General features: G+C 43.5%; 1 protein-coding gene across 4 annotated transcripts in view; it reads right to left on the reverse strand.

Annotated features, from left to right (window-relative positions):
• epha7 (eph receptor A7) overlaps nt 1–13,017 on the reverse strand; it is a 155,568-nt gene that overhangs the window by 58,353 nt on the left and 84,198 nt on the right. For 3 of the 4 annotated variants that reach the window (XM_086017950.1, XM_086017949.1, XM_086017948.1), the window contains one exon: nt 9,971–10,306. The exons of the other annotated variant lie outside the window; for it this stretch is intronic. In XM_086017950.1, the coding sequence (XP_085874076.1) occupies nt 9,971–10,306 (336 nt within the window). The remainder of the gene's footprint in view (nt 1–9,970; nt 10,307–13,017) is intronic. 4 annotated transcript variants of the gene reach the window in all.

Here is a 13,017-nt window from a genome sequence, read left to right on the forward strand (position 1 = left end):
TACCGGCTGGCCAAGCGGAATGCAGCTTTGGCGGTTGCTGAGGCAAAAACTCTGGTGTGGGAGGAGTTCGGGGAGGCCATGGAAAATGACTTCCGGACGGCTTCGAGGAAATTCTGGTCCACCATCCGGCATCTCAGGAGAGGAAAGCAGTGCACCATTAACACTGTTTCTAGTGGAGATGGGGTGCTGCTGACCTCAACTCGGGACGTTGTGGGTCGATGGGGAGAATACTTCCAAGATCTCCTCAATCCCACCGACACGCCTTCCACTGGAGACTCTGAGGTGGGCCCTCCTATCTCTGGGGTTGAAGTAACCGAGGTAGTCAAAAAGCTCCTCGGTGGCAAAGCAGGGTGGATGAGATCCGCCTGGAGTTCATAAAGGCACTGGATGTTGAGAGGCTGTCATGGTTGACACGCCTCTACAACAACGCGTGGACATCGGGGACAATGCCTCTGGATTGGCAGACCGGGGTGGTGGTCCCCCTTTTTAAGAAGGGGGACCGGAGGGTGTGCTCCAATTACAGAGGGATCACACTCCTCAGACTCCCTGGTAAGGTCTATTCAGGGGGGCTGGAGAGGAGGGTCCGTCGGAAGGTCGAATCTCAGATGCAGGAGGAGCAATGTGGTTTTCGTCCCAGACGTGAAACAGTGGACCAGCTCTACACCCTCAGCAGGGTCCTCGAGGGTGCATGGGAGTTCGCCCAACCAGTCTACATGTGTTTTGTGGACTTGGAGAAGGCATTCGACCGTGTCCCTCGCGGCTTCGGGAGTACGGGGTACCAAGCCCCCTGATAAGGGCTGTTCGGTCCCTGTACCACCAATGTCAGAGTTTGGTTCGCATTGCCTGCAGTAAGTTGGATTCGTTTCCGGGGAGGGTTGGACTACGCCAAGGCAGCCCTTTGTTACCGATTCTGTTCATATCTTTTATGGACAGAATTTCTAGGCGCAGCCGAGGTGTCGAGGGGGTCCGGTTTGGTGGCCTCAGTATTGCATCTCTGCTTTTTGCAGATGATGTGGTACAGTTGGATACTTCAAGCCACGATCTCCAACTCTCGCTGGAGCGGTTCACAGCCGAGTGTGAAGCGGTCAGGATTAAAATCAGCACCTCCAAATCTGAGATGATGGTCCTCAGTCGGAAAAGGGTGGCATGCACTCTCCGGGTCGGGGATGGGATTCTGCCTCAAGTGGAGGAGTTCAAGTATCTTGGGGTCTTGTTTGCGAGTGAGGGTAGGATGGAACGGGAGATCGACAGGCGGATCGGTGCAGCGTCTGCTGTGATGCGGACCCTGTATCGGTCTGTCGTGGTGAAGAAGGAGCTCAGCCAAAAGGCGAAGCTCTCAATTTACCGGTCGATCTACTTTCCTACTCTCACCTATGGTCATGAGCTGTGGGTCATGACCGAAGGAACAAGATCTCGGATACAAGCGGCCCAAATGGGTTTCCTTCGGAGGGTGTCCGGGCTCTCCCTTAGAGATAGGGTGAGAAGTTCGGCCATCCAGGAGGGACTCAGAGTCGAGCCGCTGCTCCTCCGCGTTGAGTGGAGCCAGTTAGGTGGCTCAGGCATCTGATTAGGATGCCTCCTGGACGCCTCCATGGTGAGGTGTTCCGGGCATGTCCCACCGGCAGGAGACCCCGAGGACGACCCAGAACACGCTGGAGAGACTATGTCTCCCGGCTTGCCTGGGAACGCCTTGGGATCCCTCCGGAAGAGCTGGAAGAAGTTGCTGGGGAGAGGGAAGTCTGGGCTTCCCTGTTGACGCTGCTGCCTCCGCGACCCGACCTCAGATAAGCGGAAGATAATGGATGGATGGATGGAATACAGCTTCTGCCAAACATAACTACCTTTTACGGCAATATTTAACAATTTAAAATAAATGTATGTCAAGTCAAATGTATTTAAAAAGCCCTTAATCACAAGAAAGTCTCATAGGGCCTCACATGCCCATAGTTGGCAAAATATTAATGAAATCCCCTCATCTTAACCCAGAGGAGGGCAAGAAAAAACTATCCATCCATCCATTATCTGTACCGCTTCTCCTCACAAGGGTCGCGGGGCGTGCTGGAGCCTATCCCAGCTGTCTTTGGGCAGTAGGCGGGGGACACCCTGAACTGGTTGCCAGCCAATCGCAGGGCACACAGAGACAAACATCCGCACTCACAATCACACCTAGGGGCAATTTAGACAGTCCAATCAACTTACCATGCATGTTTTTGGAATGTGGGAGGAAACCGGAGGACCCGGAGAAAACCCACGCAGGCACGGGGAGAACATGCAAACTCCACACAGGGAGGCCGGAGCCGGGATCGAACCCACGACCTCGGAACTGTGAGGCGGACGTGCTAACCAGTCGACCACCGTGCCGCCCAAGAAAAAACTAAAAAAACTAAAATAAAACATCCGGGGAAAAATGTGAACCCTTGAGAAATGACTAGACTTACATTGATTTTTGGGAATGTTTATGTCATTTAAATGTTTCCTATTATTTAATGATATGACATATATAATGACATTTTGAGCGGCAGTAAGTACTGGTGTAACAATGCCAACTACTAGAGCAATCAGAATGAGAAAAACAATATTATTTGATGTAAGGTGATTTGTGTGACGGTGTATTGTGTCACCGAGCGAGAAAAAATACGTCATCATGATGTCTATTGACGTCGTCATGACAACACCCATTCTCATACACCGTATTTGGAATAAAGTTGAATAACAAAACTGCAAATTATGAAAAGTGCATTTTCATCACTGATATGTAGACTTATGACTTGATGTTTGGGTGTATCCTGGTGTCACAACCGAGCTACGTGACCTACTTCAGGACTCGTCAACTAGCGCAATGACGACTTTGAATCTCGTCATGTTGCGATTTAAAGTCTGTTCATGTTCAGTTTCATGATGACTTTAAATCTTGTCTTTTTCTCTCGCTGGGTGACACTAATACGCCGTCGTAGATTTGTGCCACATGCGTCACTCTGGAATACAGGCATGTAATTTGCATGTAATTTCGGAGTGTGTGCGTTTACTTAGCATTTGTTTAGCGTGCATGGGCAGTAGCAAAGTTTTCCTCATAATCCATATGGCTCACGGTGGAACAGAATTGCTCTTCACAGTGTGACCGCTTTGGCACATCCAACAAATGAGGCAGAAATGGAACCATCCTGACATGCATGTATTCTGTAAATTCAATTTACTACCTTACTTAATCAGGAAACATACTTTAAGTTAAGAGTTCCAATAAGAATTACTATTGTCATGACAAAGCATTCATTTATTAACACTAGAGTCACATTTTTAAAGTGTTACTGCAAAGATCCACATTATACGCACACATAAAATAGAACATCATATGAGCTCACATGATATGCTAGTTTTGCTGTGTATTTGTGCTGATGTTGCTGTTTTGTTGTTGTTGTTTGTTTGTTTTTTAGTGGGGTTGTTATTACATTCAACAAAAACTGTTTTAAAACGTTCTGTGTTGAACTTCATATTTTTATGCTCTGATTTTTTTCCCCTCCCATTTTGAAAGTGAAGTTGGTCAGGAACACCACTCAACGTTTTTTCCCTCATTCTTATTTGTGTCAAAGTGCATTGACACTTAATGTCAACACCTAAGAATAAAAGACATAACATTGACTGAATGTACTAGTTTAGGTTGATAAAGATTGCTATTTTTTTCCACACCAGGTGTATACCACATTTTGAACATGTACATTAAATTACGCATATTAGAGAAGCAAAACAAAACGTTTTGATTAAGGTTAAAGGGACGATGGCCATGTTTTCACGAACAAGTTCATTTTATATATTTTTTGAAAAATGAAAAGAGTTGTCAGTTTCTATTTGATCAATACATTTGGGAGAAATTAGGAAATAAGTGACTCCATGAATAACACCCCTTGTTAATAAAGGAGAATGGCCACGCCCCCTAGCGTTCTATCCCTGGAGTAACCGATTCCAAACTTTCCATTGGAAATCATTGTACTTTCATTGCTCATAACGTCCAAAAACGGTGATCAATTGCCACCAAAATTTATGTGGACACCTCTACTAATGCCCACTTCAACATATCAAAAGGATTAACCTCTCCGTGGCTGATTTATATGAGAATGAGGAAATGTGGAAGTGAGAAGAGCTACATAGCCTGGGACCAGCGCACAATGCTTCTTTGTTTAAAGAAAAAAAACACTGCTTCTCTGCTGATCACGGTTAGGACGAGCAAGGCATTTAACACCAGTCAGGATATTTACAGAGACTGGAGTGGAAATGAGTAGACGTACACATTTATTTGGATGAGGAATAGCCCCATTTTCTTGGCTGACAACACGCCGTCCAATTTGGAACGTAAACAGCTGAAAAGGTACGTTCCAATGCGGTCACACTCGGTTGTGGAGCTTTTTCCTAATTTTACTCATTTGATTTCACTCTCCTCTACATTAAAAAAAGGATTGCTGCCCAAAAAAGTGAAATGTTTACAAGTATTTTTTTTGTTTGTAATCATAGATACTAGTTATGTGAAAGCGAAGGCCTTCACACACGTTATTGTGCACCTTCAACTTTATTATTTCATAGATTCTATTTTATTCCTCACACTCTTTTTGGCGTGCTTCTACTTCCACAGTTTTCACCCGATTCTCGCAATTGCAACTTTAATGGATTCCAAAAATTCACGGCTTCTGGGGGTCCGTTTGTTTTCCCCCTAACTTTTATGGTTCCCCCAAAATTCCCTGTTTTTCACCCCCCCCAAAAAATTCATTTCCAATGGCAAATTCAAAGTTCTACTACTTCCACATACTTCATCCGATTCACACCATTCAAATTTCAAATTATTCAAAAAATTCATGCCATCGGAGTTTCCTTTTTTTTGCCACTAACATTTACGGTTCCCCCAAAATTCACAATTTTTCACCCCACCAAAAAAACCCATTCATTTCCAATGGGACATTCAACACTTCCCCATCTGCTGCGCTGGTTCGGTTCCCACTCATGGAGGCCATTCAGCTTCATTCAGCTCATTCAACTTCATTCAGCTCATTCAACTCACATTACATACACATCACACACAATTCCTACTTCCCCAAAATTAAAATTATTCAACCTTAAAAAAACAATTACAAAATTCACCATTCATTCCCAATGGCACATTCAACACTTGGCATTTAAACCATTCCAATTTAAAATTCACAACATTCAGCTCATTCAACTCACATTACACATCACACACGATTCCTACTTAACCAAAAACTCAAATTATTCAACCTTAAAAAACATTTAAAAATTCACCATTCATTCCCAATGGCACATTCAACACTTCACATTTAAACCATTCCAATTTTAAATTCACAACATTCAGCTCATTCAACTCACATTCCACATGACCCACAATTCCACATTTCAAAATTCAATTAATTCAACCATTCCAAAAATTCATGCCACAGAGGCTTTTTTTTTGTTTTCACCCCTAACATTTATGGATACCCCAAAATTCAACTTTTTGAACGCGACCCACAATTTCTACTTCCCAAAAATTCAAATTATTCAACCTTAGAAAAAACATTAAAAAATTCCCTTCCCAATGGCACATTCACAACCTTCAGGTCATTTAACTCACATTCCAATATCGGAGGCTGAATGGCTCAGTGGTAGAGTGGTTGTTTCCCAACCGGGAGTTTGTGGGATCAATTCCTTAATTGTTTCAATTTTTTTTTAAACTTTCTTCAGTATCGTTCGATTTTATTCCACTTTATTCAACTTCATTCAGTAACATTCAACTTTATTCAGTATCATTCAACTTCATTCAACTTCATTCCAATGCATTCCGCAGTTTCTTTTCAGCTTCCTTCGCCTTCACACGCAATTTCTTCAGAAATGGCATTCTCTAGTTTCATAGTGTGAGTGCAACTCAGCACTAATGTTGGTGATTAGTCGACTAGCAAAATAATAGTTTGTGGCAGCCCTACTTAACACGCTTTCGCCATACATCATCGCATATTGCATTTGCGAATGGCTGCAGCACCACACTAGCACACAGAGGCAGGCATGGTAGTGATTAAAAAAAAAAAATCAAATCGAATCGAAAATCTATACATCCATCCATCCATCCATCCATTATCTTCCGCTTATCCGAGGTCGGGTCGCGAAGGCAGCAGCTTCAGCAGGGAAGCCCAGACTTCCATCTCCCCAGCAACATCTTCCAGCTCTTCCAGAGGGATCCCAAGGCATTCCCAGGCAAGCCGGGAGACATGTTCTGGGTCGTTCTCTGGGTCTCCTGCCGGTGGGACATGCCCAGAACACCTCACCATAGAGGCGTCCAGGAGGCATCCTAATCAGATGCCCGAGCCACCTCAACTGGCTCCTCTCGACTCGGAGCCCCTCTCGGATGGCTGAACTTCTCACACTATCTCTAAGGGAGAGCCCTGCAAAGGAAACCCATTTTGACCGCTTGTATCCGAGATCTTATTCTTTCGGTCATGACCCACAGCTCATGACCATAGGTGAGAGTAGGAACATAGATCGGCCGGTAAATTGAGAGAGAGAAATCGCTGGTGTCCACCAGCGGATTCAGGGATTGCTGCCATGACAGGACTCGATGTCCACCGCCTTCCCCGGGATGTGGGCAAAGTTCTGCCGGAGGTGGGAGTTAAAACTCCTTCTGACAAGGGATTCTGCCAGACGTTCCCAGCAAACCCTCACAATACGTTTGGGTCTGCCAGGTCAGACCGGCATCTTCCCCCACCATCGGAGCCAACTCACCACCAGATGGTGATCAGTTGACAGCTCCGCCCTTCTTTTCACCCGAGTGTCCAAAACATGCAGCCTCAAATCCGATGATACGACTACAAAGTTGATCATCAAACTGCGGCCTAGGGTATCCTGGTGCCAAGTGCACATATGGACACCCTTGTGTTTGAACATGGTGTTTGTTATGGACAATCCGTGACGAGCACAGAAGTCCAGTAACAGAACACCACTGTGTGAACGTGTCTGTGTGTGTGTGTGTACCCACCGCCCTACAAAATTACACCATTTTTTTTTCCTTTTTTTGTGGTACAAAATAAAAGAATTGCTTTGTCTTACACCATATTCTATTTTCACTGTGCTTTTGTCGAATTTGAAGAGCTGCAGGAAGTGAGCAGGCTGTGTTCACGTCAAGATCACGGCATTGCAGATGTTTATGGCTGCCACCCCAAATTACTTCAAAACACTTCAACTTGCACAACCAGCAAATTATACAAATATAAACGGTTGCACATATATGTTTTAGTTCTGCAGTGTGCCATCTCTTCCTTGCCCCACCCAACGCCGATAACACTCAATCGGCCAACCAAGTGAGCGGGTACTACATAAAAGCATTTATTTGTCCACATCTACAAGATGCATGACCTGTACATACAATATTAGTATTACTGGCAATTTCATAGTGTAGCAGGACATATTGATGCGCAACTAACTCATGGAGCATGATCATGGTAGGGCTACGAAGGGGGTGGCTTCTTGTTACATGTTATGGATCGTTTCAGACTTCTACTGAGCTTGCTGATGAGCTGGCCATTTGAATCAGGTGTGTTGTAGTAAGGAGACATCCAAAACAGGCAGGATATGGCTCTTGAGGAGCAGGAGTTCCCTACCCCTGTATTGTTGCACTTCGCTGAGACATGAACCTGGTTGATCACTGCCACCTGCTCTCCGTTTTTTTTTTCAAATGTTTTTACACATGGCAAACAAGGTTGATCTTCATTCAGCGGTTGTATCGGTCACTACTGCACACTATGACGCCCAAAAAACGTAAAAGATGTACTTATACGTCTGGGGGAGGTGGGGCCTAGTGTTTTAAAAGACGTATTAGTACGTTTTGGGGTTAAAAAGAGTCAAACACCAGCTCTAATTGAACCAGGACATGTATTGGTTGATTCAAGGTTCAAACACCTGTTGTGAATTTTGCCGTTAAGCTCCTCGTGAAAGAACAGCAATTTGTGCAAAAATAACGGAAACATTGAACAGTTGTACATGTGCATTAAAAAACTTAGAGAAGGTCACACTAAGTTCACCTGTAAAGGTTTGAGTGCATTTGGGCTCGTTTTGAAATTTCACCCAAAAGCCAAGTATCCCTAACTGTTTGTGAGTAGTATAGTGAGTGTATATTTAAAAAGTAGCACCCATGTAAAAAAGAGCTTGATTAGAGCAGTTGCCTCCCTGCCACCAAGAATGACAAGATCCTCAGTGAAACACAAACAAGTGTCTCACTAAAATGTTAGCCTAAATGCAAAAACAATTCAATTCAGTGTGACAATGCAATAGTCAGTGTTGACAGTTGATGATGTATTTGGTCTTATTTAAATTATTAAATACATATTTTAAGATTTTTTATTTTATTATTATTATTTTTTTCCGGCGGCACAGTGATCGACTGGTTAGCACGTCCGCCTCACAGTTCAGAGGTCGTGGGTTCGATCCGGCCCCGGCCTCCCTGTGCGGAGTTTGCATGTTCTCCCCGTGCCTGCGTGGGTTTTCTCCGGGTACTCCGGTTTCCTCCCACATTCCAAAAACATGCATGGTAAGTTGATTGGACTCTCTAAATTGCCCTTAGCTGTGATTGTGAGTGCGGATGTTTGTCTTTGTGTGCCCTGCGATTGGCTGGCAACCAATTCAGGGTGTCCTCCACCTACCGCCCAAAGACTGCTGGGATAGGCTACAGCACGCCCCGCGACCCTTGTGAGGATAAGCGGTATAGATAATGGATGGATGGAAGATTTGTTTTTTGTAGTTTCTGCTTTTAATTAAAAATGCATGGTTCCTTTGTGAGAACAGATCTGTACCATGATCCCAAAGGAGAACATTTTAGACTGATAAATATTTGAATGTGCACAAATTAATTATTTATTACTTGTTTTGTTGTAGCTTTTTATTTCCAAATAGGAATATCACAAATGGAGTTCAAAGTTTAATAAATCAGACAATGATGGCACAGCACTCTGTTTCAAAGCAACACTGTGTCATATGTCAGTTTTTGTTGATTATGGCGGCGCCATGTGGACACAAGCGGTAGTGTTTTGACAAAAATCAACCACATTTCCCATGCATTCCAGCACGAAGTTTCATGAAATCCTGAGCCGTCCTTATACCGAAAGAAGGAGGTGAGTATGCCGTAAAGCAACTCAGGACATTTGTATTTTTTTGTGTGCCAGGGTTGATCCCATCCTCCTCAAAGTTGCTTTGTGCCAGTAAAAACGATACAGACCCCCTCAGGGCATGAAGTAACCTTCAACTTGTAAGTCAATGTTTCATCAAAAGAGCTGTGAACATTTTTTATTAAAGTCGATTTCTTGCCCAGTGCTGCTTTAAGTATTTTTTTTTTTCAACACAAAAATGCTTTGCGCTGGTTAGGGGGTACTTGAAAAACTGAAAAACTATTTCACAGGGTCATCATAATTGAAAAAAAGGTTGAGAACCAATGCCCTATTACATACTTTAACATATTGTTGCATTGATCTCATTTTACTAAAACCAATTAGGTTTGTCACCCATATCGTGACTTTAGGGAAAGTTTAAAAATCTGTTTGGGCATTGATAGCAAACATGGCATTTGCCCATCCATTCCCTAACGGCTCACATCCATCCCATTTGGTCCACGGTGGCCTGAAACAGGCTGCCATGGCCATTGGGAACATAGTGTGAACAAAAATTGTGATGACAATTCCACCCCACCAGTGACAGAGCAGTGCTTTACATCACCGATACAGTATCAGCTCAGCGGCCTGTGAGCACAGTTGACCAGTTACTAGAACTAAAACATCCAGCTCATTTCCTTCTAAAACTTACACCAAGTTTAAAAATGAGTAAATACATTGAAATAATTAATTCACTGTGGCAGGCGTGTATTTTTAATTGGCAAACTCTTGGTCTGTTTTTTTCCATACCTGGCTTTTACACACAATAACAGTTGAATAAATTATTAGATGTCAGTCCTTACCTGCTTGTCCAGTAGCAATGCTAACTGTAGCAAACAGCCTCTGCGTGCGGCTTAGATCAGACACACCATTGACAGCCTCCACCTCAAAAGTGTAGTTTGCATGGGCCAAGAGGTCAACGATGTTCACATATGTGTCCACTAATTGTGACTGCGCAGGGAAGTATCCGACATTTGGTCCACATGGTTTACAATCTTCAGGTTCCCAGCTACAATGCCGGCACTGAACCCTGTAGGTGACATCGTTGCGGCCACCAGTGTCAGACGGTGGGCTCCACTCCAGACTAAGTGCTGTGTGGTTGATGTTGTAGACTAGATTCTGTGGCGCCGAAGGAGGTCCTGTCAGGAATGGACATAGAAGAAGCCGGTGTGGGATTATTTTAGAACAGACATGTCCAAAGTCTGGTTCAGGGACCAAATGCGCCCCATGGTAAAATTTTATCCGCCCCACAGCCTCTGTCATAAAATTAATAAAGTCTGGCCCGTAGCCCCGTTGACAAGCGTATAAAATGAACTCTAAATGCAATTTCATATTCACACACAGGAGGGGAGCAGCACTGTGTCCAACTCCATAACCCTGTGTGACCATAAATGGTTACAATTAATTAAAAAAAACATTGACAATTTAAGGAATGGTGGAAATTGGATTTTTTTTTTTCACTTAAATATGCAACAACTGTGTCTTCAACATTTGCAAGGAGACTGTTACGTATTTCCCTCTTTTTTAATCTTTACGTACAGTGAACGTTTATTTTCAACAATATTCCATGTTTCAAATTAACTCTGGCCTGTACTTGTGAATATGATCTGCACGCATAACAAACATTGTTAAACACTATTTAAAAGAAAATTATGTCTGAATTAATGTTTTGACAGTTCTTCAGCCATTTGTAAGTTCTTTGCTAGCAAAACAAGGGTATCAATATTTTCCTCAGACAGCCTACTGCCTCTGCATTTACGTTTATATAAGCATAATGTATACATGTCGATGTATGTATATATATATATTTATCCACTATAAGCTTTTCAATTACATGCCATATTCTTGACCCATTTGATTGCATTTCATGTCATTCATTGTTGATATTGACATTTACACCGTTACCGTCAAGCAAGGGGTTGGCAACCTTGAACATCCAAAGAAGAGCCATTTCGACACGGTTTTCACAGAAAAGAAAACACCAGGAGCTGCAAATACCTTTTGACACTAACCTCCAAAAAACGCTTTTTGAGCTTTTTTGAGTTCCCAGGCACCATTAAGTTCAAGTTGTATAATACCTTATATTGCTATTGCACACTCACGTCCACATAATACTACCTACAAAATACATGTAATCGGTAATTTGACACTTGAAATAATTTATTGCGTACTAAAACCAAGCCATGCAGCGACATCCGAGTACTTCAAAGTCCGTGCACATGTGAAGCCCCCATCGTGCCCCCAGCCTTTGAAACGTCACACAAGCAAACACACTTGCCCAATACAATCCATCTTCGTTTTGGCTCCAACGCCTTCACAAAACACCTTCTTTCAGATTTAAAGCCATGAGTGATGCAGTAAATAAAACAATGATCCAACTAACTGTGTCTAAGGTGCATATTAAAATGAAACATGGACTTACCTCACGACACACGTGAGGGGGTATTTTTGCACCAAAGCATCTCCATCCATCCATTATCTGTACCGCTTATCCTCACAAGGGTCGCGGGGCGTGCTGGAGCCTATCCCAGCTGTCTTTGGGCAGTAGGCGGGGGACACCCTGAACTGGTTGCCAGCCAATCACAGGGCACACAGAGACAAAGATCCGCACTCACAATCACACCTAGGGGCAATTTAGAGTATCCAATCAACTTACCATGCATGTTTTTGGAATGTGGGAGGCCGGAGCCGGGATCGAACCCACGACCTCTGAACTGTGAGGCGGACGTGCTAACCAGTCGACCACCGTGCCGCCCTACCAAAGCATCTCATCAATCCTTATTAAACAAGCCAAAGTAATCCAGCGAACCTTACTATTTTCACTCGTTATTGCTTAAAAAAGGCTGCAATCAGCAGACGGCCATGTTGCACATGCTTCCATCCGTGAAATCGTGCTTTATTTGAGTATTTGCTATTTTCACCACTTTAAATTGGATAGAATTGCATAAAAATTACAGACAAAGTATGGAGGGACAATTAGAATCGATTTATGATTAAAAAAAAAAAAAAAAGAATTTGGCCATATTTGGAGGTCCAAGATTTTCGGCTGACAGTGATAATATAATTTTATTTTCATATTTAGAGGTCACAATAATCGTACAATTCACAACTACAATCAAACAAACGAACACACAACAAATAAAATACTTCAGATATTGTGCAGTTTTGGTGTCGCTGGCAGCAGGCATGTTAGAAGGCAGGCATGCTGTTGCTGTGCTATCAAACGTCTCTGAGGAAGGCAAATGCTGATCACCGAAATTGCACAAGGGCTGAAGAGAGATGTTAAAAACGTTGACTTAATAAGGAGACATGATACAAGTTTGCGAGACAAATAACATACTGTAACGGGGTATCTGTGTTGTGGTGACATTTGTGTTTTGCTCAGTTGTGTTGTTGAGGGGTGTGCGAGTGAGAGTAGTGAGCAGACGGCGAAGGATCAAAGATCCGTGTATACTTATGACGGAACTGCACTGTAATTGGCGTTGACTACATTAGCCGTATTGGAATAATAAAAAGGGATATAGCTAAGATACGTCTGACGTCGTGTCTTTGGAAGACGTTATAATACACTTCAATCTGACACTTAGAATTAATTTTCCCAAGCCACACAGCCGCAACATAATGATGAAAGAGCCGCATGCGGCTCCGGAGCTGCGGGTTGCCGACCCCTGGTCATGTTGGTCGGCTTGCCATGGCTGTCAGCCACATAAGTTCCATATAAGACACTTCGCGCGTCATGCTTTTCAACGAGGAACAGAGGTGCAACGAGTGCTTGAGGCCATCTTCCTCTTGCACACACACAGAAGCAGGCGTGCCACTTACAGTATATATACGGCTGGGATAGGCTCCA

Source organism: Filicampus tigris, chromosome 20 (assembly GCF_054856515.1).
Source record: "Filicampus tigris isolate MCC_2025a chromosome 20, RoL_Ftig_1.0, whole genome shotgun sequence".
Lineage (NCBI taxonomy): Eukaryota > Metazoa > Chordata > Actinopteri > Syngnathiformes > Syngnathidae > Filicampus > Filicampus tigris.